Genomic DNA, 27,928 nt, shown 5'->3' with positions numbered 1-27,928 from the left:
ACATGCTGGCAATGTACGTCGATGTCGAACACAAGGCGTGGGACGCCATTCTTCCGTACGTGACCTTCGCATACAACACGGCGGTGGAGGAGACGACCGCAGATATCTCCATACAAATTGGTCTACGGAAGGAGGCAGGCAACGACGCTGGATGCTATGTTACCCAACGTCACCGACGAAGAAAACCTCGATGTGAGTGAGTACCTTCAATACGCCGAAGAAGCCCGACAACTCGCGCGTCTCCGTATCAAGAATCAACAGACGACCGACAGCCGCCGTTACAATCTTCGACGACGCTTCGTGAAATACCAGCCCGGTGAACGTGTTTAGGTATGGACGCCGATACGCCGACGTGGACTAAGTAAAAAGCTTCTGCGATGGTACTTCGGATCGTACAGGGTGGTTCGACGTCTCAGCCCACTTGATTACAAGGTTGTCCCCGACGGCATCACGAACTCTCAACGACGCCGATCGCGACCTGAAGTCGTCCATGTCGCGCGCCTCAAGCCGTTTCATGCGCGTTAACAAACTGAAACAGTGTTTTTGTATTATTATTGTATCGTAATTTATTCATTGTACTTTCTTGCATTATTGTTGTACCTTCATCTTTAGTTCAAGCATCGGGACGATGCCTTTTTCAGAGGAGGGCAATGCCACGTTCCATTTCTCAAGTTTTGTAATCGCCCCAAAACACTACACAATTCTCAGCGCAAAACGCGCGTGCAGTTTTCGAGAAGCTTCCGGACTTTAGTAGATCATTTCGATAAGATCACGCCCATTCTGCGAACTGTACAGATTATTCTGGAACCTACGGCACCGCCAGCGATAACGCTAGAACGTTCGATGGCAAGAGTATAGATGCCGACGCACTTCGCCGCTTGTCAGTAGTTGATCGACGGCCGACGCTCCGTTCGCCGCTATCAGTCCAAGATACTGCTACTTTAATCAGACTTTCCGTTTACCGGGCGCAGGTTTGCCCAAAAAACCGTTAAGTTCCAACGCAAAGTTTCCTGTCTTCAGCCACGTCATGACCCCGTGACAATATTATAGCTCGGCCCTCTGCAGTAAGTTCGTGGCTTTCTACGGTGCTCAAGTTTCGGAGTCACATGGCGTAACGGCTGGTGCGATTCTATGCTTTCGTCACGCTATAATAATTGCTGAACATCTACTTGCGTAGTGTAAGCACTTTTGGTTTCTATTTGCGTATCTATATATTTCTAGCCCCCGACATCTGAGTGCTCTCGTGATCACCCCCTTAACTTGGCGTGAACTAATATTAGTATGGGAGGGTAAGATTGCATGACGAAGTTCACGCACTGGTCGACACATGAAACTTGTCACATTCCCGTTGTGTACGTCAATAAACATCGAAGAGGAGGACAAGATATATGGTGCGCATGCGTGCATATCATAAGCAGCCTTCATTGGCGTACTGCGGGGACTTGAAACGCATGACTATAGCTTGCAGAGTCATGTGGGTAATTCTTGCATTGTCAAAAATCAAGCTCTCAGACACGCGTGCACCAATGTACACACGAACACATCAGCTCGCTTGCTAAATGTGATGCCTTTTTTACGTTTACTACAGAAGGTGAAACACGAGGGTGAAAGTTGTTATGCCAAGTTCATTTCTTGAAATGCACCAGACCGGAAAGGGTTGTCACGGTTTCAGCTACTCGTCCATCTTCCTGTCGCAAATTCATTCCGCAAGCTCTTCGGTAGGTTCATGTAACTTCAACATTTCACTGCCTAGATGCACACGTATTGTGTGGGTGGTGCGCTTGGATCACTGACTAGGTAACATGGCGATGGAAGAATTCGGAGGACACACCAGATATTGGTGAAAGAAGAAAACAAGGTGAGTCCCTTGCGCTTCGTTGTTAACACTGTTGAGGGGTGGGGGCTTCGCATCATTGCCTTGAATTCATGCCTCGAGCTGCCATACTCTTAGGACTGTATTGACTTCATTCACAGAATGTTGTCAAAAATGAAATGATTAGGTGGTTAGGCCTTACGGGCTGTTAAGCATGAAACCGACTGTTCTGTCCCTCACCGGAACGTGTTTGGCACTCAGACTTTTAACGTTCGCTGTGTTGGTAACATTCGTGTATTCAAGGTTAAGCACTTTCACATAATGACTGAATTTTGGGTGCACTCTCACCATTTATGCATGTAGCATAATTTTCTGTTTTGAAGAAAAGTGCCTACTTAAGTAGCATTTCTGAGCGATTACGCACAATAAATAAGCTACCACGGAACAGCTTCATGCCATTTTGGAAGTGTTCGCTTCAAAAGATCAGTGGCTATGGTGTTTGGTTGTTGATCAGAAGGTCGCTGGTTCAATTGTGGTTTCTAAGATCAAATCTTGGTGAAGGCGAAATCGTAGCAGTCCGGGTAATGTGTGAGATCAGTGCATGTTTAAGAATACCAGAAGGTTTAAAATTACCGAAGCCCTTCACTGCGGCGTTCCTAATAATTATATCGTATTCTGACACGTAATATCCTAGAAATAAATATTTTGGTATTGCACAAGTAATGCATAGAAAAACGAGAATACCGGCAGATTTTTGAGTGGCACGTGTGTGTAACAGGCTCTGCCGCACATTCGCCCAATACAACTTCTCGAGCGAGAAATGAGCCAATATCAAAAGTTGAGTGGCAATTGAAAGTATTGCTGACGCATGAGCAATGACACACCACATTGCATGAAACTTTGAAATGCCAAAAAATTGTGCTTTATTCAGCGTATTGTTGCTCTTTGACTCCATTGCAGGTTTATTAGTGGAGACTTTTCTGAGACATGCTTGCAAAGAGCCTCAATTTGGTGCGTAGAACACAAAACACTGAATAGAATCTGAAAGACAAGGTTCGATTTTTTTATTTACCGATAACTTTCTGTACAAGATAATTGTGTTGTTCATTCGCTGTGCGGTGACGTGCTCTGGTTGGCACTTATGCGGATGATGACGTTTGCTGAGCGATGACGGCACCATTATCTTTGACGGAGATGTGTTCTGCAAGCTCGTTAGGAATGCTCTGCTTGTGCCGGTGATTTTCTTGGCGTTTGACGCTTAACCTTCAGTAAGGCACGCATGAGCTCCTAAGACAATTCATAGGCCAACGACTTGTTCTGACACAAAGGCATGGCTAGCGATGTCGAGAGAACCCTACACCAGCGCGATAACGAACAGAACATAAGCTTTGCGTTGGTTACTGCCACTACCAAGATAGTGCGCTGCAAGAAAAGCTGCCTGCCAATTGTGTTATCATTTAAAAGTTTGTAATAAAAGTTTAATTGCACTCACTTTTTATCAAAACAAACATACAAGCCAAACACTCTTTTTAATGTTACATACGCCAAGTGAGGAGAGCAACGGTAGCCAACCCTTGTACGCGAAAAGCTTCGTGAATTTTCGTTCGACACCTCTCCTTGAAAAATTATTTTTAAAGAGGTTGTCATCGTGAGCACAAACACTTTTTAAATAAGCAAGAATTCAGCCAGAATCTTCAATGGCGTAATTACAACGTTGATGTATTTACGGTCGTTTCCAGAAGTATAATAATTGACCTACCTATGTAATCAGCGACATCTTCACTCTTGTTTTCTTTATTTTAGGCACGGATTTTATTCGCTGAGTCTCATTCACACTATTTTAGGGGCGAAGCTCCTTGAGCCGTGGGTCGTGCGTCTGCGATGTATGTAATAGTAGCAGTTGTCGTCGTCGTCGTCATGGTAGTGGTAGTAGTGGGTGGGTGGGTGGGAGGGTAGGTGGTGGGTAGGTAGGTAGGTGGGTAGGTAGGTAGGTGGGTAGGTAGGGACCTCCACGGCCGGACTAGAGGAGCGGCACGCGTGCACCCTTTTCAATTGAGGAGGGAACCCGCACATGTGAATCATAAATAAAAAGATAGTTGTTTCCGATGAAATAATTTACAGGGAGGGTAGGTAGGTAGGTTGGGACCTCCACGGCCGGACTAGAGGAGCGGCACGCCTGCACCATTTTAATTGAGGAGGAAACCCGCACATGTGAATCATAAATAAAAAGATAGTTGTTTCTGATGAAATAACTTACAGTGAAAATTATCAGTGACTTAATCTCCAATAAACTTTGCCTTGAAATTGATGCTTACTAAAAATTTAAAGGACGGGTTTCGAGCACTATCTCCCCAGAAAAGGTTGGCACGTTGAACTCACTGAGCGTAACTTCCTTGGTTTTAGCAAGGTTTAGCGAGGATTGGGCCACAGTGCCATGAACAAGTGGCGGTGAAAGGCGGGAACTAGACACGCAGCGCAGGCCACAATAAAGTTAGCGAATGCCACTCACCCTAGTCCAGCCGTGCCACCTCTCGTTTAGTCTTTGGAAGGTCCACTCTATTGAGGTACCTGTATATGATGAATATATGATGACAATATGCGAGATGGCAGTACTTGGAGTGTTCACTAGATAAACGAACGGATGGACAGGCGCACGATCAGTAAGAGAGACAGTTGCACAGACGAAGGAATGGACGGACGCATGAACGAATGGATGGACTGATCTATTGATGAACGAATGCACGGACGGACAGTCGCATGGAACGATAGATGCACGGACAGATGGATGCGCGGACGGACGGACGCACGGACGGACGCACGAATGGATGGACGGATGGTCACACAGTTGGACGCACGAACGGACAGAACCAAGAATGAATGGACGGATGGCAGTGCAGACGGACTGGCGGATGCTTCGCCCCACTCATCATCATGCACTCCATGGAAATGCTGTAATTTTTTTTAATCTCGAGATGACGCTCATTCCCCTCTTAGGGGGTGACGATGGCGGTCGGTAGTCTTTGTCCGTGCACAGAGATAACTGGAGCACCATACATATTAGACCAGCATAGCGGTTTCGAAGTTGTTCTTCATCCAAAATATTGTATACTACGCCGAACAGTATCCTTTCTTCTACGCATGCTATTTTGTTGCACAATGTGCATGCGCTGTAGTGCCATATATTTAAAATGCTATACCCAACTTCTACTGACATTGCCTCATTGCAAACAAGGCCACTGTACGACAGATTAATCCTCCATGGCTTTATAATTTTTTTTATTTGGTTAGCTCCTCTGTTTACGTTTGACCGTGAATGATTTTGATTAGAACATTTTTCATCGAAGCTGAGATTTCACGGCAAGGTTGTCAAAACGCGCATTTTATGTTCGTGGTTCACATTCACCTGAAGAATAAAAGAATAAGTTGCACGCGCGTTGCACTTTACATGTCCTCAAGATCTGCTCGTTCAGAACACGGTCACCGCCACGTTAAGGTGCCATTGCCTTCTCCTGTTAGAGCTCGTCAGGGCTATTGATTCTCTTTACTTCACTGCCCATTCATGAAGTGTTCAATGTCTCGCAATCTTCGATCAAGCGGTCACTCATATTGAAACATGTCGAAAGCCCTAAATCATCTAGTTTAAATATGAAATGGTTCATAAAACTTCGTGTCTTCTGACACTAGTTCCGTTTCTGACATTTTGACCAGAATTCACGGTTGTCGCAGCTGTTATGAGTAGTGAGGACGTGGATGCGATAAAAATGTAAGATGTTTGTGCGCTTTCAAGCAGACGGTTTGGTTTTGTAGAATCTTGCGATGGAACGAAGCCTTGAAAACGTGCAGTGCGCGGTTTCACAGCCTGTGAGCACCAACGTATTTTTTTTGCACGTTTATATTGAACTGTGCAAGCAGCGAAATAACTGCGATAAATGAATTACATTTTACTTATGTGGTAGCAGAATTTACATGGTGACTCGCACATTGGTTCGGCCAAATAACACATGAAATCTTTGTTGGGTGTTTTATGTCGCTACATGTCGATCGTAGCTTACAAATTTCTTTTCTACTGAAAAAGTCCAAGTAGCTTCGAAGACTACTAAATGAGTTGACGTGCTCGCTAGTTTTATAAGTCGAGAACCTTTCACTTTCGCGGTTTTCAGTCGGTGCGAGGGTGGTATACTCCTTATATCACAGTTAGGACTTCCAGTGTGACATTGCGCAACACGACCACAAGTTGTGGGAATGGAATCGTGTCCTTGTGTTGCACAATTCCACTCCGAAATCCTCTCAACAGCAGATACATTTAGATAAGTAATTTTCTAGCTGCGCAACACTGCACGCCTCGTTAAGTGCCTTTGCTTCATAACACCCATAAACTTGTCTTTCGGCTCTTTCAAAGCACGTCTTTTTCAAGACACTCTGATGCCATAAGCATGTTTCTCCAGCTTTATTCCGGCCTCTGATTATATACGTTTTGCAGGGCATGACCAAGTTCTTCTCTCAGACAGGTTTGCGCCTAACAATCGGCCGGCGGTGCAAGATCGCGGCCTCCCCACATCAGCAGCGCACCCGGAGTTCAGCACCGGCTCAACGAGGCGGCCTGGACTCCGCTATTCGGTGCCTTCCACGCAGTGCGCTGCCACGGATTACTCGAGCCGACAGCGATGACACAGGACCGCAGGCGCGGACAGCACGGGGCGACTCGGTCGTTTGCAACGCCTTCCCGATGCATGATGCGGCTTTAGTACGACGCCTGAAAGCGCCTGCATTCGTCAACGCTGGAGACCCCGACGCTGGTGGGTGCATATTTATTCACATATGTTGCAGCTTCATTCTTTGTAACAGGCCTAGGACTAATTGTTGCCCGACGACACTAAAAAAAGAGTAATAAACATGAGTAAAAAGGGCGCGTTTGTATTCTACCCTAATAGTCAGCATTTATAGCTCACTTGCGTAGCATTGCCGCTGCGTGTCCGAAATTTTCTAGTCACGAACGGCATGCACGTTGTCGGAGTGACAATAGTATCCTTGATGGGAAAGAGGCGAGCTTCGAATTTGCAAAACGGAAGCACGCCAGATGGCGATTGATAATGCATTACTATACCATGTGTTTAGGTACATCCTCAAACCATATCGTGCTTTTGAGAAACGCTGTAGTGGAGGGCTCCTATTATTGCAACCAAAGGTCTTTATTGCGCGCTGACATCGTATACAGTGCACAGACCTCTGACAATTCTTCTCGACTGAAATTCTATTGTCATGGCCGGTTTCGAACTTGTGCCTCGTGGGTGAGCAGCCAGATGATTAAAGTTCTGGGTTAAAAAGAGGCATTTTCGCTCAGCCGTTTTTATTGTGGTCACATTTGCTTATCTTTCGAAAGTAGCACGAAAAAATGTGAGTTTCACCGTTTTGTTGAAACGATGATTGCGTTAGCAAAAAAATTTGAATAGCACGCGAAAAAGACGCATGCAGCTAGATACCTTCTACACACCACTGAAGCACAAAAAAAAATGCACACCACTTTCCAAAAGGGAGCAGCATGGCGCACGTACGGGTGGCGTCACGGGTTCAAGGGCGCTAATGCGGGCGATGCGTTGAGCGTTAAAAAAATCGTGAGCGGCGGTCGCGGTAGCGGCAAGTGTTGCCGCTTTGGCCGCTCAGGTGCGGAACGTGCTTCAAATGTCTCCGATGCAGAGGGCTATGCTGTTTTATTTTAAATGTGAAGCATCTCTTAGCGAACTTCCGCGACTATCGATCATATATGTCTATCAATGTAGCCGCCTACAACATTTAGCTCTCCTGGAAGTTTGCATTCTGGTAGCTATGCCAAAGTTGCTGCTGCATAAAATAATTGTATGACGACCATAAGTGATTTGCCATTACATGAAAATCATTACATGTATGTTATGAATGTCATGATTTAAATGCCATTGTCTTGCTGCGATTGCTGTGGTTTTGTTCAATGGCATATGTAAAACTGCTATAGAATGACATGGCTGCAAGGCGAACGTAAGTGGTAGGCCTTACCTAATGTGGGAATCATGACATACATGTCATGTAAGTCATGACTGCTCGCCGCGCACTTGGTGCGCTCGCGGGCATTTTGCTAGCTTCACATATACCAATTTTGTATTACGCGACATGAATGGAGGACGAAGGTATATGACTGGTGCAAACATGATAATCCTGGCATGTGTGTCACGTAAGAACATGACTACATCTCACGCTCATGATGCGCTCGTGGCCGTTTTGCTAGCTTCACATAAACAGAATTTGATATAACTTGACGTGAAACGACGACGAAGGTAGACACGTCCAAACATGATAATCATGATAAGTGTGCTATGTAAAACTGACTACATGCTACGCTGATAGCACGCCCGCGGCCTTTTCACTAGCTTCAATTATACTATATTTGGCATTATGTGACGCAAACGGACGAGAAAGGTGAATGACGTCCAAACATGACAATCATGGCGTGCATATCATGTAAAACACGACTACATGCTGCGCTCATAGTGCGCTCGCGGCCGTCTCGCTTGCTTCATATATAGCACATTCGGCATAACTAAACGTGAATGGACAACGAACACAAATGGCTGGCGCAAAATTGATAATCATGACACGTAAGTCGTTTACGGCGTAGTTCACATTCCTACGAGAGCTGGGGCTGGTTTTGCAAACGTTAGTGGTGCCGTCGTTACACGACAATAAACAGCGTACTTGCACCTTATTTACAGTTATCTGGGTGCGCATAACATTTCTACTTGTGTTTTCTGTTAGCTTCTCGTCTGCCTCGTAACGTTAGTTAGATTTGGGAGCGACATATTAACCCACCTCATTCGTGCTTCGCATATCATCTAATCCCTATGTACGTGGGATCTGCGTATTTTTAACGCTTTGTACATATTTGTGCGGATTTTTATTCATTGCTTCATTCGACTAGTGTCCCATTAAGAGCAAAGTAGCTTTCGATGAATGAAACATGCTACGTTACACATGATTTATGATCTAACTTCACTTTCCACTTGACTGCTCACGCGTAGGTTGCGGGATCGAATTCCTAATGGGAGGCGCCATTCTTGATGGAGGCTAAAATGTTTGAGGCTGGTTTACTTATATTTAGGTGCACGTCAAAGAGCCCCAGGTGGGCGAAATTTCAGAAACCCTCCACTACGGCGTGTGTGAAATCGATGTGGTTTTGGGTTGTTGAACCTCATATATCAATAGTATAACTTTGATTTGCAGTATACTGTTGCTGCTATAGGCACTACTATGTTGGTGAAGTCGTTAGACGTGCCAATTTCCGCGAGTCATGGAACAAGAGCTTGATCTGGGCGAGTTGATTTATCGGTGTTATATATCGTAGCTGAAGCCTGACAACGGTATGACGAAACAATATGAACGTGATAAGAGCTGACTTTCAAGTGAAATGATTGAAGACACTCCCACAACTTTTTTATAGCGGGAAAGATGAATGCGCTTGCGCGGCAACACGTGTGTAACTTCGCATTACGTTGACTAAAAAAATAAATACCGTTTCTAGGATAGGTCCAGAGATGGCGCTCGAGGTTCGAGCCGATTCTTCAGTCAATATTGCCGCGAACAATGCATTGGGTTTGTTTATTTGTGTTTTGTTTTTTCGGCCTGGCTGCGCCGCCGGCCTGTGCTATCACTGTTTTCACAGCGTTTCGAACAAACGCTATCACAGCGTTTTGAACAAACGCTATCGAACAACGCTTCGAGCGTTCCGAACAAACAGCGTTTCGAACAAACGCTATCACAGCGTTCTCGATACAATTCGACTATTCGAGAAACCCTCGCGCCGAGGGATATAAATTCCCGCACAGCCGATGCCGCGACATTCGATCGCCGACGCTTACTAGCGTGCACGTCGTTTTGCCGACTGCTGCTTCGCCGCCTGTGTATTCTTTCAGTTGTTAGGGGAGCACAAGTTCGCTCCAATAAACTTGTTTTCCTTATAGACAACTGCGTCGTCCTTTACTGCGTGACATCTAGTGGAGGTGTGGGGTACATGAACCCTAAGCCATTGCCAAGCCGACAAGCAAGCCCAACACGACAAGCACACCCAACCGTCACCTCCGGAAGCTTTTCAGGCCTGCGCGTCACGTGACGTGACGTCGACGACGTCACATCGCGCCGGCCGGCCGGCCGCCCTTCGCTGGGTGGCTGCGCCAGCCGCGAGCGCTTGCCGCGAGCGCCCTTCACGCCTACCGACTCGGGCGAGGTTCCTTGACACCATGTCCGCACGATTTATCAAGGTATCCATTGATTGTATGGTTTAACGCGCCGACGCAACGCAGGCGATGAAGCGCGCCGTAGGGGAGGGCTCAGGATCAAGTTTTACTACCTGGGAATCTTTATTGTGTGCCGAAATCTCATACACACGGGCGTTTTTGCTTTTCGCCTCCATCAGAAATGCGGCCGCCGCAGCCGGGTATCGAAACTGCGCCCTAGTGCTCAGCAGCGCTACGCCTTAGCCACTGAGCCACCGTTGCGGGGGAACTTATCAAGGTATCAAGAAATAATGAATATCGTGAATGGAATAATGCGTATTTATTTATCACAGCCAGACGTCGTCTGTACAAATATCACAGTGCACATTGTTCTCGGTCCAGGCAGACGACAGGCAACACAAGATGTTGCCCTTAATGCTGAAAATATGCCAAAAGTACAAAACACAATATCTTGCCACATAAAACTCAGAAAACAAAACAGATTGTAACAGCAAAAACATCCCCGAGCTTTGGAACAGAAAAAGCACACTTTCATTTAAATTGTAGGTTAGAGGAAAACATACCATTCGTTTATCATAGTAGCAGTAGCAACACAAGGTATCAGGTTCAAACACTTGCCAAAAAATACAATACATAAGAACACTGGTGACTAAATTGTGGTCCACAGCATGATAAATGACAGAAAGAAAAGCAATTGTACTGCCACAGGTAGGTGCATGTCCTAGGGAAAAAATCAAACAAAAATCTAAGAAAAAACAAATCACAGTGCACAACATGTCTGTACACAGAGTGCACAAGGAAAGTGTACACAGCTTAGGTACCAAAACGGACTGTACAACTGCTACAGTGGGCACCGAGGCAGTTCGAGTTAAAAAAAAAGAAAAAAGTACAGCACCTTTAAAAGCTAACAACTTGTAAAGAGATACAAAACTGGAAACAAGGCTCAAACAAGGGAATGTATTGCTTGAGCCAGGTGGCAATAAGTGCAGCGCTCCTCAGACAGCATCGACAGGTTGTTCAAAATTTCCAACAAGGAACTTACTTTTTGAACTGAGTCTGGTACAACAGCGCTACCAAGGTTCTTGATTGGTGAACCTTGATAGCAGGCAAAAACTTCAAGGTTTGCAAACACGGTCAATGACGCATTCAAACAAGGTTCACGATAGTCGATAATGTTCAAAAACATGGAGCACTCTTCTTTATGAATCACAGTCCACTTCGGAGACACTGACACCCCTTGCAGGCGAGCCCTTAGTTCTTCGAGGGACGAAAACCGGTCTCGTTCTTGCTCCGCTTCATATGACGCCAGCGACTCTTCTACAGCACGGGCGAGTTGGGAGGCTTCTTGTCGGCTCCTCTTGGCGTCAGGGGTTTCTCTCGTGCTCTGGTCTCGTACTGATAGGTAGGACGGACAGCCGGGAAATACCGTTGGGACAGATCCAGGACGCAACCGTGGTACTGGGAGTGCAACTTCAATAACTCTCCCTGTCCTTGGATCCGTCTACGATGTCGTCTTCTCAATGCATGAAGCGTCGAAATGATCCGCGCACACCTGCACAAACGTTTCAAGAACGTCTGAGACGCCACTTCTCAAAAGAAAAAAATGCGCTCCCGTTTGCATGACCGTGTTTACAGTCCGTGTAGCTAAAACAAAGTCTACCTACGTTTCGCAAGCATCTAAATAAAAGCGCTGCGCTAAGCGGTACAAGCAACATGAAAGGAAACACGGGAGCGTGATGTCACCGCACTCCACGAAGCGCTTCCACCGAGAGCTTGCAAGAATGGACGACACCACGGCACTGTTAGTGAACAAAGCGCAGCTGACCATCCTTGCTGCGAACGCTGCTGGCGTCAGCGCTTCGCGAGGCCCGGCGGCCACACGCTCAAGTATTTCCCATCATAGGTGATTTCTACCCGAACAAGCAACGACAAGCTAAGAACAGGAGCATCTCAAATTCTTACCTTAGTGCACGAAGTCGGCACGAAGTCCTTCCTAGGAATGGCGCGTAGCCATTGTTTGAGAGCGTCGGCGTCTTTAAGGAAGGAAAACACTTGTATCTTCTTTCCTGTTTTGTAGTTGCCGGTGCATCCGGGTACACAACACTTATTCGGCATTGTCGCATCACTCCAGCATCACGCACGGAAACGAAATTGCCGCAAAACAACAACGGAAAGCAACAAACGTGAAACACCGTCAACACCACGCCGCCGAACCGTCACCACCGCCGCTCGCGCTGCGCTCGCTGCCGCTGCGGCTTCCCCGAGAGTCGGCCGGCCGGAAATGACGTCAGATTGCTGGGCGCAGGCCTGAAAAGATTTTCCGGGGGTGACGGCCCAACTCGAGTCAGCCGCCGACAGCAAGGCCTTCAGCCACAGTTTGGACTGCTCCCGGATGAAAGGAGGAAAGAAGACGTAAAAACGACGATGATCAACGCAGGCACCATGACAGCGCTACCAACCCTCCCATCGTTCTGCAACAACCGTGAGCCCCCATCATTCCGAGGATCTCCTGGTGAAGACCAGGAAGAGTGGCTGGAGAAGCTGGAGCGCATCCACATCTTTAACAGGTGGGATGACGAAGAAACGTTTCGTCATGTCTTCTTCTATTTGGAGGATGCAGCTAGAACGTGGTTTGAGAACCATGAAGGCTCCCTAACCGACTGGACTGTCTTTAAGAGCGAATTCCTCAAAACATTCGCTACGGTTGTGCGGAAAGAACGAGCCGCCCTTTTGTTGGAGACGCGAATGCAACACCCTAACGAAGGTGTTGTACTGTTTACTGAGGAGATGAAGATGCTGTTCCGGAGAGCTGACCCCGAAATGGCAGAAGAGAAGAAGGTGCGCTTTCTGATGCGAGGAGTTAAACAAGAGCTCTTCGCTGGACTCATCCGCAACCCCCCTAAGACCGTCGCTGAGTTCGTCACCGAGGCTTCGATGATCGAGAGGACCTTGGATATGCGTTCGCGGCAATACGATAGGCCACTCAACACCCTTTCGGTGAACCCAGTAAACGCCCCTGGATTGGCGACGGAAGGCTTGCGGGAGACCATCCGCGCCGTCGTTCGTGAGGAACTGAGGGAATTGTTCCCAGCAACGCCGCAGCCCCAAGTCGCCTCCCTCACTGACGTCGTCCGCGAGGAGGTTCAGCAAGCACTGGGGAATTTTACGCCGTCGGAAGCATCTTACGAACCACAAGCGATGACCTACTCCGCTGCTGCTCGTCGACCCCGACCCGTCCCAACCCGTTATCAAGAGGCCCCGCCGTACCGCCGCCCAATGTCGCCCGCCCGACCGACCCCCTGTAAACCGAAACCAGGCGCCCAGGAAGACCGAGGTGTGGCGAACGCCAGATAATCGTCCGCTGTGCTACCACTGCGGAGAGGCCGACCACGTCTACCGCCGCTGCCCGTACAAGAGGCTGGGTTTGCGTGGGTTCTCCGTCGACGCACCCCACCCGCGAGCCGGCCAGTGCCCATTTGAGATCGAAGAATACCTGTCGAACACCAGCCGTGGACCATCCCGTTTCAACCGTTCGCCGTCGCCCTACCCGTACCAATCCCCCAACCGTCGCAGCAATGCTGACTTCGCCCGTGGAAGGTCCCCCCCAGTCCACGAGGGGGAAACTAAAAGCAGCAACTTCTGGAGGTGAAGTTGCACAACAACGAAAAAATTAAAACCCTCCAACGACGCAAGACCGTGATTCACGACATGCCCTCATCCCGACGACCCGACGACACCCTGACGAAACCCCCGAAAACGACGAGAGCTACGCTGCGCGACGCGTACCCGAAATGACGAAGCTTGCCGCTGAGAGGACGACGATGACGACGCATAGTGCCCGACCATCAACACGCGCAAGCCGCGATACGACGCCCCGACGCACCCGAAATTCGAGAAAAGTGGCATCCGACGTCCAGTTGTGCATCGACGGCCTTGACGTAGTCGCCCTTATCGACACGGGAGGCGACTACTCGGTCATGAACGGGTCATTCGCGTCCAAGCTAAAGAAAGTTACGACCAGATGGGACGGTCCGCACTTACGCACAGCAGGAGGCCACCTCGTGACCCCAAGTGAAATGTGCACATCGCGCATCATGATAGACGGCACTACGTACCCTGCGGAGTTCGTCATTTTGCCTAACTGCTCCCGCGACGTAAATCTCGAAATGGACTTTTTGACGGACAATGGCGCAATAATTAATCTGCAGACCAGGTCGATAACGTTTTCTTCCGATCACTCCACGACGCCGCAGCCGAACCTCGGACACCGTGCTGCTGTAAGGATCGCCGACGATCACGTCACCCTGCCACCCCACGCAAGCTTGATGATCGCCGTCTATTGTGAAGGTGCTGCTCCTGACGTCGACGCTATCGTGGAGACTGACCAAAGGTTGCTTCTAGACCGCGGTGTGTCTGTCACAAGAGGCATTGCGCGGTTTAAGCAACGCAGATTCCACGTTTTGGTCACCAATTTCACCGAGGAGTACCAGCATCTAAACAAGGGCGCAGCAATTGCGTACCTCGAAGAAACGCAAGAAGCGAGTCAAGTGATCGCGGTCGCCACCGTTGAACGCGCACGCGCAGATGCTTCCAGGCTGCGACATCCTTTCGACGTGAACCAGGCGCTGTCGCAAGAAAATTGGGACAAATTACTGGAGTTGCTCCGTCGCTACAGTGAGTGTTTTTCCTCGAAGTCGAAGTTACGTCAGACACCTTTGGCGAAGCACCGGATAATAACCGAAGATGCAGCCCGACCTACCAGACAGTCACCGTACCGCGTTTCTTCACACGAGCGCGAAGCCATCCGGACTCAAGTAGATGACATGCTCACCGACGACATAATACAGCCATCGAAAAGTCCGTGGGCTGCGCCGGTTGTACTCGTGAAGAAAAAAGATGGCACTTTGAGATTCTGTGTTGACTACCGGAGACTAAAGAAAATCCCCAAAAAGGACGTGTACCCCCTGCCACGAATCGACGACGCCCTCGACTACCTCTGCCACGCGAAGTACTTCTCATCCATGGATGTGAAGACCGGCTACTGGCAAATTGAAGTGCACGAGAGAGACCGAGAGAAGACTGCATTTATAACCCCGGACGGTCTATACGAGTTCAAGGTGATGCCGTTTGGGCTGTGCACGGCGCCCGCAATGTTTCAGAGAGTCATGGACACTGTGCTCGCAGGCCTGAAGTGGCACACTTGCCTCGTATTCCTCGACGACGTTGTCGTATTCACCCGGACTTTCGACGAACATCTCACAAGGTTGGAATCTGTACTCGAGGCCATTCGTACGTCGGGGTTAATGCTGAAGCCTGAAAAGGGCCGTTTCGCGTACGAGGAACTCAAGTTCTTGGGTCATGTCGTGGACGCCGCGGGAGTCTTACCTGACCCGGAAAAAACATCATCCATTGCGAACTTCCCAAGGCCGAAAGATAAGAAGGGTGTGCGAAGGTTTTTCGGACTGTGCGCCTACTACCGGCGCTTCGTCGCAAACTTCGCACGCATTGCAGAGCCACTAACGCGCCTGACGAAAGAAAGCACCCCTTTCAGCTGGGAAAATGACCAAGAAAAGGCATTCTGCGAGCTGCAACAACGCCTGCAAAACCCGCCCGTGCTCGCTCACTTCGACGAAAACGCCGAAACGGAAATGCACACGGACGCCAGTGATATCGGTTTGGGTGCCGTCCTAGTCCAAAAGCAAAGCGGTTACGAAAAGGTAATCGCATATGCAAGCCATGGTCTGTCGAAGGAGGAGAGAAACTACTCTGCCTCCGAGAAAGAGTGCCTGCCTATCATATGGGCCATTTCAAAATTTCGCCCATACGTCTATGGTAGACCGTTCAAGGTTGTGACAGACCATCATGCGCTGTGTTGGCTCGCCAATTTGAAGGACCCCTCTGGCCGTCTTGGGCGGTGGAGCTTGCGCCTGCAAGAGTTCGACGTTACAATATTCTACAAATCCGGCAGGAAACACTCCGACGCCGACTGCCTGTCCCGCGCCCCCGTCGACCCACCAGCACAGGACTCCGATGAAGACAGCGCGTTCTTCGGAGTCGTGACAGAGAGCAACCTAGCCGCCCAGCAGCGTGCCGACCCTGACCTCTGCGTCATGATCGACTACCTCGAAGGACGCAACGTCGCCGTGCCTAGGGCGTTCAAGCACAACTTACCAGCGTTCAGCCTCAAAAACTCCATCCTAGTGAAGAAGACTTTCAACCCCGGAACGAGAATGAATTATCTACTTGTCATCCCCGCAGACCTTCGTGACGAACTTTTGGAAGCGTGCCACGACGACCCGTCTTCCGGACATCTCGGAACAGCTCGCACGATTACAAAAATTAAGGCGAAATACTTCTGGCCCCGCCTTACATCCGATGTCACCCACTATGTCCGGAGCTGCCGTGACTGCCAGCGACGAAAAACACCACCGAAGAGACCCGCCGGACTACTGCAACCGATCGCCGTCGCAACGACGCCCTTCCAACAGATCGTAATTGACTTTCTGGGCCCGTTCCCTACATCCCGATCCGCGAACAAATGGATTGTCGTAGCGACAGACTACATGACGCGCTACGCAGAGACCACCACTCTTCCGAGGGGAACTGCACAAGAAGTTGCAAAGTTCTTTATTAACCAAGTTGTGCTGTGACATGGAGCCCCTGAGGTCCTAATCACGGATCGCGGAACGGCCTTCACTGCGGAGCTCATGCAAGAAATCTTACGCTACAGCAACACGGATCATCGAAGAACGACGGCGTACCACCCCCAAACGAACGGGCTAACGGAACGGCTGAATAAGACAATCGCGGATATGCTGTGTATGTACGTCAACGTTGAACATAAGACGTGGGACGAAGTGCTCCCGTACGTCACGTTTGCGTACAACACGGCTACCCAAGAAACCACGCAGATGACACCGTTCGAGCTCGTCTACGGAAGACGGCCGACTACGATGCTCGACGCCATGCTTCCGCACGTAGAAGACGACGACCTCAACGCCGACGTCCAAGGATACCTCCAACGTGCGGAGGAGGCCCGCCAGCTCGCTCGAGTTCGTATAACGGACCAGCAACTGGTGGATGCCGGACGCTACAATCTCCGACGCCGAGACGCCGAGTACCATCCTGGAGATCGTGTGTGGGTTTGGACTCCCATTCGACGACGTGGACTCAGTGAGAAACTTTTACGACGCTTTTTCGGACCCTACCGGATTCTACGACGTGTTGGCGAACTAACGTACGAAGGGATCCCCGATGGTGACTCCCGTACATCACGACGACGCACGCGGCCCGAAGTCGTCCATGTGGTTCGCTTAAAACCTTTCTACGGACGATGACGAACTTTTATTTTAATTTGTTTGGACTGTCCCTTATGTTAGCATCAGGTTGATGCACTCTTAGAGGGGGGGTAATGCCGCGAACCATGCATTGGGTTTGTTTATTTGTGTTTTGTTTTGTCGGCCTGGCTGCGCCGGCCTGTGCTATCACTGTTTTCACAGCGTTTCGAACAAACGCTATCACAGCGTTTCGAACAAACGCTATCGAACAACGCTTCGAGCGTTCCGAACAATCAGCGTTTCGAACAAACGCTATCACAGCGTTCTCGATACAATTCGACCATTCGAGAAACCCTCGCGCCGAGGGATATAAATTCCCGCACAGCCGATGCCGCGACATTCGATCGCCGACGCTCACTAGAGTGCACGTCGTTTTGCCGACTGCTGCTTCGCCGCCTGTGTATTCTTTCAGTTGTTAGGGGAGCACAAGTTCGCTCCAATAAACTTGTTTTCCTTATAGACAACTGCGTCGTCCTTTGTTCCGTGACAATATCTTATCCGTCGTCGCTGCCCTCTTCGCCTTCACTAGTATGCGCCGCGAGAATCTCGTGGGCCGCGAAGAAGCCTACGATGCCGGGTTTCTGACGGGTCATCGATGCCGACGACGACGAGGTCCAGGGCTGTGACAGCATATAAGAGATCTCACTGGGCGCTAGACCGACAGTTCCTGGCTGGTGCCGCAGCTGGCACACTGGAAAATTTTACATGGACTCTACATACTAAATTGTGCAAATTATTTTGTTTCTCGCGCATTTTCGCACTTTAAGAGTTAGTTTTTAAAGATTAAATAAATGTTCGTTTGAAATGAACTGCAGTGTTTTAATGTCAAACGTAGCGTTAGAAGAACTCATTATAAACTAAAATAATGCTCATGTGCTTGCAAGTGCATGTACTTGAGGAATTCAACTCTCACACCTGTTCAATGAAGCCCTGCATGCATAGCTTCGTTCACGCATGGGCGCAAAATATGACAGCGAAAGGAAAGAGCTCTTATGCCAGAGGGCTCCATACTTTACCAGCCTACGTGGGTTTGGTCCTGCTGTAATTCCATGGTAAAAAAATGGCAGCATATCCACGGAGTGAATGATGGAGAGTGGGGCGAAGCATTCGTCCATCCATGCGTCCGTCTGTGTGACCGTCGATGCGTCTGTTTGTGCGCCCGTCCCTGCGTTCTTTCGTGCATCCGCCCCTGCGTCCGTTCATGCGTCCATCCATGCATCTGTTTGTGTGTCCGTTCGTTCATCTATTCAACACTCCAAGTCCCACCATCTCGCATCTTTTTATCATATATTCCCCATATAGATGCACCGCCATCCAGCGGACATTCCAAGGACTAAACGAGAGGTGGCACACGCACACTTTCTTACGGCCTGCGCTTTGGGTCCACTTCCCACCTTTAACCCCCTCGAGTTCATGGTATATTCTAGTTCACTGTATTCATGGCACTGCGACCAAACGCTCGCTAAACCTTTCGAAAACCAAGGAGGTTACGCCCAGCGCGTATAACGTAGCAACCTTTCCCTGTCAGATAGGGCTCAATTTACATGCCAATGGCTGCTAATGAGAAATGAGAGACAGGAGAATTCGGCTTTTACTTTCTTACGGCTTGCGCTTCGTATCTACTTCTCATTTTTAACCACCTTGAGTTCATTCATGGTATATACAAGTTCATTGTATTCATGGCACTGCGGCTCAACGCTCGCTAAACCTTTCTAAAGCTAAGGAGGTTACACCCAGCGAGTATAATGCAGCATCCCTTTCTTGTCCGATAGTGCTCAATGTACATGCCAATGGCTGCTAATGGGGATCGCAGCGTGCGCGTTGACTAAAATCCGAATGCTCATGTCTCTCATTCCCCATTAGCAGCCATTGGCATGAACATTGAGCACTATTTTTTATTGTTAAACAACGCACAGAAGAAATCTCTCACGGGCACCACCTTGGAGGTGAAGTGTTATACCTATTTCGGGTATGTGCCACTGGTGGTTACATACGAGGGACGCCCAAGCCACGCCATAAGGAGCTTCGCTCCTAAAACATCATACATGACAAGTGAATACGCCAGAAAATCTGTACTTCTCCGAATGGTGAGGCACCCACTGAGAAGCGAACACGTGTACCGAATACACAAATTTATACTTCTACATTCTTTCCGTTGATGTTGAGAGTCGCGTTACACGTGCGTGAAAAAGGCAGAATTTCTTAGCAGTTTTTCTTTATAATCATCATTAGTATTTCTCAGCTTCTATGCGTGCGATCTGCCAGATCCCACGCATAGTGGGTATTGATATGACTGGAAAACATTGCGATACAATTTCTCCAGAAAACGAAGTTAGGAAGAAGACAAAAAAAGTGGACTGTACAAGCGAAAATTATCAACTGAAGTTTATTCAACGAACTTGGAAGAATCAGGGATTCCTGAAAAGAGAAAAATCGGTTTACGAAGAAGATGGGAATCGGCAATCTTGCTACGGTTTTCATATGCTACACGTCAAATCTGGAATCCGAGTATGCAGAATACTCGGGTAAGAATTGTTATTCAGCACCCCATCTGGTAATCGTAATCACCCCACGCTTTGCATCTGAAGACCGTGGATCAAGATTTCGGGCCCAGCCCTCTTCGTAAAACAAATTTTCTCGTTCCGGGAAGCCATCATTCATCCAAGCTCGTTTCATAAACTTCAGTGTATAGTTTGCGCTTGTACTCTCCACTTATTTTTTGTCTTCTCCCTAACTTCGATTTCCGCAGCGAATGTAGCGCAATTGTTTCAAGCCATAAAAAACGTACTAGCCCAAACATTCACTGAGCTAAGGAAATAAATATTTCGCGCCAAGCAGTCAGCGAATATCAGCCAGCTTATGTAGATTTTTTTCGATTTGAGCCATGCGATACAAGATGGTTAAATGTCTCCGTGTATATTGAGCTGTAGAACGCGTATCGTTCACCGAACTGGTTAAGTAGCTGCATGCGCCAATAGAGGGTAGTTCAGTGCAGGATTTCCCTCACAATAATTCAGTTTCATCACCACGAAAAACGCGTTACGGGGCGATGATGCACATATCGTATACGTAGCGGTCATAGGAGTGAACGTACGAGTTTCCTATGAGGAATCATAGATATGTATTGTTTGTTTCTTTGAAATGATAGTTGATCACTCGCACTGCTACCACAACCACTGTTGTCTTGATATAACGCTTGTTCTGGGTCTTTTATGCGGAACAAGTAAGAGCCCTGTGGTGGCTTTGAGCTAGAAAAAAATACTATGATGAATGCTCAAGTTCAGTTCTGGGAGCTAGAATTTTATTATTGTTTCTCCCATCGCAGTATTTATTGAATCGGCAACGACACCAACAAAAACAACCCATTTCCTTTGACACAGTCTCCTTGTCAATCTGGAGTCTATCACCTGTGGGACAACCCGCCACAAGCGGCGAAGGCAGTCGGCTGGTGACCCGCAGGTCGCGGGGTGGAAACCCTGCCGCGCGGGACTTGCCAGGGAGCCTGTGACATAGCCGAAAATCAAAGAACACTTGGCAAGGGTGCACGTACAAAGTATGCCGACCCGGTTGACGGACATGTGTTGCTTATCGCGGTTTTCTCGCACAGAAAGTGGATAGAGGTGAGTCCAGTGAATATAGCCAATGCGGGACCGACTATCGAAGCCTTACAGTATATGTTTGATAGATTTTGCCTGCCCGAGCGGTGCTTTCCGATAATGGAACAACGTTCACTAGTGGGCAGCGTTCATAAATGAAAATAGAATACGCCACTTTCGCATTACGCCTTTCTACAGCTGAGCAGAAAGAGAAGTGTGAGCGACTGAATCGCGACAGCGCAAGAACGCTAGTGGCACACTGAAAGAGCGCTAAGACTGAATTCTATTGCAGCATCACCACATAACTGCCAAGCAGCAAAACACTCTTCACGCTGCTTGCTTTGCAACTTTACTTCCATAGCTGCCGTATTTTCACGTCATCCATTCTTTCACGCAGATACAGAAGAACTCGGATATTCGAATACCGTAACTACAAGACGAAACTCAGGTGTGAGGCTGGCATTGTACAGCCCCTTGACGGCCACCACATGTTAACAATCAAGGTCGCAGACGGCGATCATCATCGTCAGCAAGTGGGAACCAGCTGGGAGCAAGGAAAACAGACAGTGCGGAAGTTGCCACTGTTGAAGCAGACGCCTGGGCCTGATGCACCGCAGACGGAAGCTGGTGAGACCGGGGCACCAGTGGCCTTAAAATATTGACCCCTGAGCTGACGAGTTAATTTTTGGCGTTTAACGCCCCAAACACACATGATAATGAGAGACGCCGTTGGAGAGGCCGTTTAGAATTTGAACCACCGGGAGTTCTTTAACACGCACCTAAATCTAACTACACGGGCCTCAGGTATTTTTGTCTTCATCGAAAATTGGTAAGCCGGCACCATGATTTTCAATGACGACCAGCGGGTCAGCAGCCCAGCACCCTACACATAAGACCACCGTAGGTGGCTACAAGTGTTTGCTAATCGGAACTATTAGTACCACCCTCTACAGCAATTACTGTAGCCTTCAGAGTATAATAAGTTTCAATTGTTGGCGGCATCGATTTTAGCTTTTATACCACAATTCTACTGCAATGGCTCAATGTGAAACGCTGCCGTAAGTGTCGAAACCTTCCCTATTTTATATGTTTTTTTATATTTGATCAGTATCTCTGTGTAACTTAAACCATGGACATTTCCGAATAGACCACTTTTCACCGAAGTCATTATTTTAAAATAAGGTGGCCGAAACGTGCATTTCACGCGCGATAATCACAATCCACGAAAAAAGAAGTTGCATGTGCGTTGAACTCCTCATGATCTGCTCGCTCTAGAACAACGCTAGAACAATGTTATTCTTATCAGAAAAAAAGATTTTTAGTAACCCCATTACAAAAGCTAGAAGTACAAGTTAATATGCCAGTAATTTTATCATTTGGCGGAACTTCATTTGGTTACTGTCGCAGGGATATATGCTCCACTGTGTTTGATTACATCAACGCAACTAAAAGATTACTGTGCTAGTGAACTCCAACCTTTTCGGATCTTTAGAATATAATTCGTAGCTGTGTCTATCAAAAACAAGAGATGGTTTAACCGCTTGCTCAGCAAATAGCTTTGTTTTTTGGTAGTATTATTTTTAAACTACTTTTTCAGATTGGCTTCAGTTCCATTTTAGTTTCCATTAGGTATCCTGCCGCCCGGTTTTGGACCCATCACCCTCGTTGGGTAAGCGCCATCCATCAGAGGTCATCAGCATCAGCATCAACGCTGGACACCGCCATGGTAAGGCGCCATTTTCTAGTCTCCAGTTTGAGCTAGTCGACGCTGTTGTTTCTCATTTAACGGCTCATTTATGAAGCGTTCAATTTCTGGCAATTAACCCCTGAGTAGTCACACTCACCTTTCAGACATATCAGGACCAAAAACAATCCAGTTTAAACATAAAATGTGGCATCAGACTTCGTGTCTTCACAACGGTAGGCGCGTTTCTAACCTGTTCCTCAGAATCCACAGGAGTTTTGATGTAGACAGTCCGTGCAGTGAAAAAAAAAAAACGTCGGCTGTTTATGTGCTTTTTAAATTGGATGTTTTGGTTGTGTGGAATCCACCACTGCAAATCACAGTATGTGGATTCACAGCCTTTGTGAACCACATCCCTTTCTCGCGCCCTTAAATCGAGGACAACGCCTGGAGCAATAGCAGCGATTAATAAATAACGTTTTATTATACAGTAGCAGCATTTAGGTGGTGACTCTCATGCCTTTTTGGTCACTATGAACATAAAATCCTGGATAACATTTTTTTGCAGCTATCTGTATGTTAGCTTACTTTTGCACATTCTGTTGTGGACGGTGAATTAGATCCCCAAACCACTAAATAGTTGACATGGAGTAGCGGCATTTACTTGGTGATTCACATATCGGTTTACAAACCTAAGCATAAAATTCTTGATTGATTGATTTGGGGGTTTAAAGTCCCAAAACCACCATAAGATTATGAGAGACGCCGTAGTGGAGGGCTCCGGAAAGTTCGACCACCTGGGGTTCTTTAACGTGCACCCAAATCTGAGCACACGGGCCTACAACATTTCCGCCTCCATCGGAAATGCAGCCGCCGCAGCCGGGATTTGAACCCGCGACCTGCGGGTCAGCAGCCGAGTACCTTAGCCACTAGACCACCGTGGCGGGGCATAAAATTCTTGGTTTCTTTTGCTGCTAACTATCGATTTATGCTTACCTTAGCGTATTCCACTGTGGACGGCAAGTAGCTTTCAAAACACTACATGAGTTGACGATGTCACTATTTCCATGAGAAGCTTTTTACTTTTGGCTGCTTTCAGTATTGGCTAAAAATGTGTACACTATCCTTTCTTCATAATTGGGCTTATAATGTGGCTTTGCACAACACGAAGGCACGATGCGGATTCTTCTTAACGGCAGATGAATTTAGTTGAGTAGTTTTGCAGCCCCTCACAACTGCATGCCTCGTATCGTGCCTGTCATTTATAACAACCATTAAATTTGCCTTCTTTCTCTTTTAAAGCACCCAATTTTTAAGTCACAAAGAAGTTACAAGCATGTTTCGATAGGCGAATTCCAGTGTCCGTTTATATACGTTTCACAGGGCAAAGCCCAATTCCTCTCTCGGGCTGGTTACGGCCTAACACTCAGCCGCCGACGCAATGTCCTGGCTTATCTACATCAGCAGCACACCAGGAGTTCAGTGCCGATCGACAAAGGTGGTCTGTACTCCTCTTTCTGGAGTCTTCCACGCAGCCTGGTGCTATGGTCGACTCGACCCAACAGCGACGATGGAGAACCACACGAGTGGGCAGCAGTTGGCGACTCGGGCGTTAGCACCACTTTCCCGATGCATGATGCACCTGTGGTACAGCACCTGGAGGCGTCAACGCTCGGCTTCACAAGAAAGACGGCGCTTGTGGGTGCATTTTATACACATATACGCTGCTTCGTAGCACACGACGAACTACTAGACGTGGTCGAATAGGCTGTTGGCTTATACAGTAAAAAAACGTGACTGATTCCTCTTTTTGGAAATTGTTATAACGAGAAAGTGAAGCCTGTATTCACAAAGACAGTTGTGCGTTTATTGTGCATTGTTTTGCCACAAAGGCGATGGAATGAATGCTAATGCTACAAATTTCAATTTCAAACTAAAAACGACAACGCCTTCGAAGCCTTCAGCATACACCTCAAGCAGAAAGCACGCACAAAATGAGCATTCACAACACATGCGTGCACTAAGTACTGTCACAGCTTGACACTTCAAGCACGCTGTCCCATCAGTAATAAAAAACACTATACAAACGCAAAAGTATACACCGGACAAGCATGAACAATCGCAGTCCTTATTTATTCGTGTGTGAGAAGCGTGCTCTTTTTCTAAACGTGGCCGCAGAAGCGAGCAAAGTGACCTTGGTCCTCTTTCGAACCATGAGTGCGATAAGCGGGCACGCAGAAGAGACTGCGCCCTGTGGAGGAGACGGTTATCGAAAAGGTAGCAACAACCTTAAAAGCGTGCCCAAAGTGAAGTGATCGCACCATCTCGCTACTGATAACAATAGCGCGATGAAAATACAGCTTTTAAGACAGCCAAAAGGTATATGCTCTTTGTATATGGCTTGCCGTTAACAACGTTGGCAACGTGCGTTTCGTGGACTTCTGGTTAGTGCCGCACATGGCGGATTGAGATGTCACTACATCGACGCCCCAAGGCAAATACAATCCGTCTTGTTTCTTTCCTTTGAAATCTGTTAGATTATATTTTGCAACGCTTTTTCCCTGACGGAAATACGTCAGTGGAGCCTTAATGAACCCCGGCATGAAACAAGTTTTTGTTAAAAAAGAAAAAAATACTGTGTTTCTTTCCCGGCGTATTAAGGGGCATATCTTGCTTGCGTTGCACAGCCACCATTTGCCTCAAATTTCCTAGTCATTAATGACATGCGCATTATCGATGTAAATCCTTGATAGCAAAGGGGCGTCTAGTTTTCAAAACGCAAGCGAGCCAGATGACGAATAATAATGTAGTAAAGCAATATTATCTGGGCCTTTACATACTTCTTTAAACCAAGATATGGTCATTATAAACACGGTTGTTGAGAAACACGGTTGTTGAGAAACACGGTTGTGGAGGTTGTTGGTTACGACTGAAGGACCACTTTGTGCGTGACCGAGAAATGGAAAATGATGCAAATCAAATAAATAATAAAAATACTGCGTCAGAGGGGGGATCGAATGAAGGCGGTTTGCAAGGTGCGCGGATGTTTTACCAAACGCCCATGCGTTTACTTGTTAATATATCGAAGTTAATTTCCTCTGCTTGGGATTGCAGTTAAAGTAACTTCCATGCTTTACAAACACACCCGTCCTGTAGACTTGCTTCACAATGCAACACGAAATGTTTTCGTAATGATGTGTGGTACAAGTGGCCTTTGGCAGAGGGCGTCAGAACATGCGATTATCATAATGACCTCCTGGTTTAAAGCTGGTCGCCCACTACAAAAGCCACACACGCATTTCCGTCTATTCTCTTAAGTCAACGTAGTGGGTGCATAGCAAGTTCGAAAAGGTTTCGTGCGCTGAGTATTTAAGGTACGCACTAGGAAATATAACGCTATACTACAAAAGACAAAGGTTTGGGGTATTCTTATTTTTTGCCTTTTTTGTTCGCAGTGCTGGTTATTTTCACTTTGATGATCTTGCTCAGTATGGGTCGGCAGAAAAAATTGGAGCCTACCTAAGCTCATTCATCAAAATTTTTCTAAGCTAGACTTGTACAGTCTCACGGCTCAAGTGATTCAAGCGACTCAAGAATACGTCAATGTGCAATTAGGAATTTGATCATGAGGCCCGTACGCTTTAACGCCAATAACTTGCCGTTATAGTGATTGTGACGAGAAGCCAAGGCACACGCCCTTAAAGGGCTCGTTCTGGCAGAGACTCCTGTGGCAACGTCGGCGTCGTTGGTTAGGATCGAAATAATATTTTATGCGTCACTGAGAAATCGATAACAATGCAAATAAAATAAATAATAAAAATACTGGGTCAGAGTAGAGATTGAATCCTGGCCGGCTGCATGGCTTATGCATGTTCTACCACACGGCCATGCGTTTCCTTGTGAAAACAGTGAAAAGAACTTCCTCTGCTTGGAAATGCATTGAAAGTAACTTTCATGCTTTAGGAACCCACGCGTCCTTTATACCTGCTTCGAGATGCAACATGAATATTGCAGCAACGATGCGTGGTACAAGCGCCCATTGACAGCGGGTGCCAGAACAAGCAACTATCATAATGGCTTCATGGTTTAAAGCCGGTACCACACTACAAGAGGCACACACGCACCGCGCCTCTTCCCTTAAGGCCATGTAAAGTATAGCAAGTTCAAAAAGATTTCTTGCGCTAAGTATTTCAAGCAGGCACTATAGGAATTATCTCACTAAACTGCAAAAGGCGAAGGTTTGGGGTGTTCTTATTCTTTTTTCTTTTTTGTTCGCATTACCAGTTAGTTTCACTTTTATTTCACTGGGTCAGCAAAAAAGTTGGAGCACACTTAACCTTATTTATTGACAGTTTACTGGACTTGTTCGGTCTCACGGCTAGATATAGTCAAGCAACCCATGAGTTTGTAATGCGTAATCAGGTTCTCAATCATAATGTTCGTGCGCTTTAATGCCAATAACTTGCCATTGATCAGATTGCGGCTAGAAGTAGAGGCACTCGCCATTCCTCATACTCTATTGCTCACGCCTCGCGTCACTACATATCCCGCTGGCGTACGTGCGTTGAAACACGTGCGAGTAGACTGATTATTAATATAAATTGTCATGAGCCAAATGGAAAGACTGAATATGAGTAGATACGGCCATAGGTTGGCAGAAGACGCGGTCATCAGTTATACCTAATAACGAAATATATTTTCTGTTTAGAGCTCACTCGCCCTCAGAATCGCACAATTTCTTTTTTCAACTGGGCTCATCAGATTCCGATTCGTATTTTTTTTCTCAATCGTACTCTCTTGCCAAATTTTTTAAAAGCCGGACGCACTCGCGTTTACACCTCGCCGAAATATTCCTTAAGAAACTCTCTCAAGACAGGAATTACGTTCTCTTGTCAGTCCGAGCAAGTCAACTCACGAGCTTAGCTCTCATTATGGCGGCGTTACGCGCAGGACCACGTTCTGCTTCGCGCATCGCCGTCGCTGTAAGCCCTGCAACTGGTGGCTGCGCCTCTTGCCGTAACACGCGACCTGTCGGAGACACGTAAAGTGGCCATGGTGTGAGACGACGTCGGTGGCGTCACGAACGACAACGACGACGGCGATGACGGTGACGCTGGAGGCGTCGCGACAATCCACCGAGGTTAGCCACAGGCGAGCGCCTTGGCCGACGTGTTAAAGTTTTCTGATTGATTATACGACAATGCTTGCACAATTTGCTTCTCAAGAATTGTAGAGCAAGA

General features: G+C 47.5%; 1 protein-coding gene across 4 annotated transcripts; it reads left to right on the top strand.

The window, feature by feature from the left end:
* The first annotated feature begins 1,505 nt into the window (after positions 1–1,505).
* On the top strand, positions 1,506–27,928 carry LOC142768305 (uncharacterized). 4 transcript variants are annotated; one of them, XM_075870273.1, is made up of 5 exons: positions 1,506–1,858; positions 6,318–6,609; positions 21,402–21,631; positions 22,602–22,730; positions 24,072–24,545. In XM_075870273.1, exons 3-5 carry the CDS (start codon positions 21,611–21,613, stop codon positions 24,453–24,455), a joined length of 534 nt encoding a protein of 177 aa, XP_075726388.1. In that variant the 5' UTR covers positions 1,506–1,858; positions 6,318–6,609; positions 21,402–21,610; the 3' UTR covers positions 24,456–24,545. The 4 variants fall into 4 exon arrangements, 3 of the variants coding, with proteins under 3 accessions (XP_075726388.1, XP_075726393.1, XP_075726386.1); XM_075870278.1 differs by lacking the exons at positions 1,506–1,858; positions 6,318–6,609 and adding exons at positions 20,799–21,028; positions 27,639–27,928 and having other exon boundaries at positions 24,072–24,386; XR_012885262.1 differs by lacking the exons at positions 1,506–1,858; positions 6,318–6,609 and adding an exon at positions 20,799–21,028 and having other exon boundaries at positions 22,634–22,730.

The sequence above is a fragment of the Rhipicephalus microplus genome, chromosome 1 (genome assembly GCF_043290135.1).
Source record: "Rhipicephalus microplus isolate Deutch F79 chromosome 1, USDA_Rmic, whole genome shotgun sequence".
NCBI lineage: Eukaryota > Metazoa > Arthropoda > Arachnida > Ixodida > Ixodidae > Rhipicephalus > Rhipicephalus microplus.
This window is presented reverse-complemented; position numbering and strand designations above follow the sequence as displayed.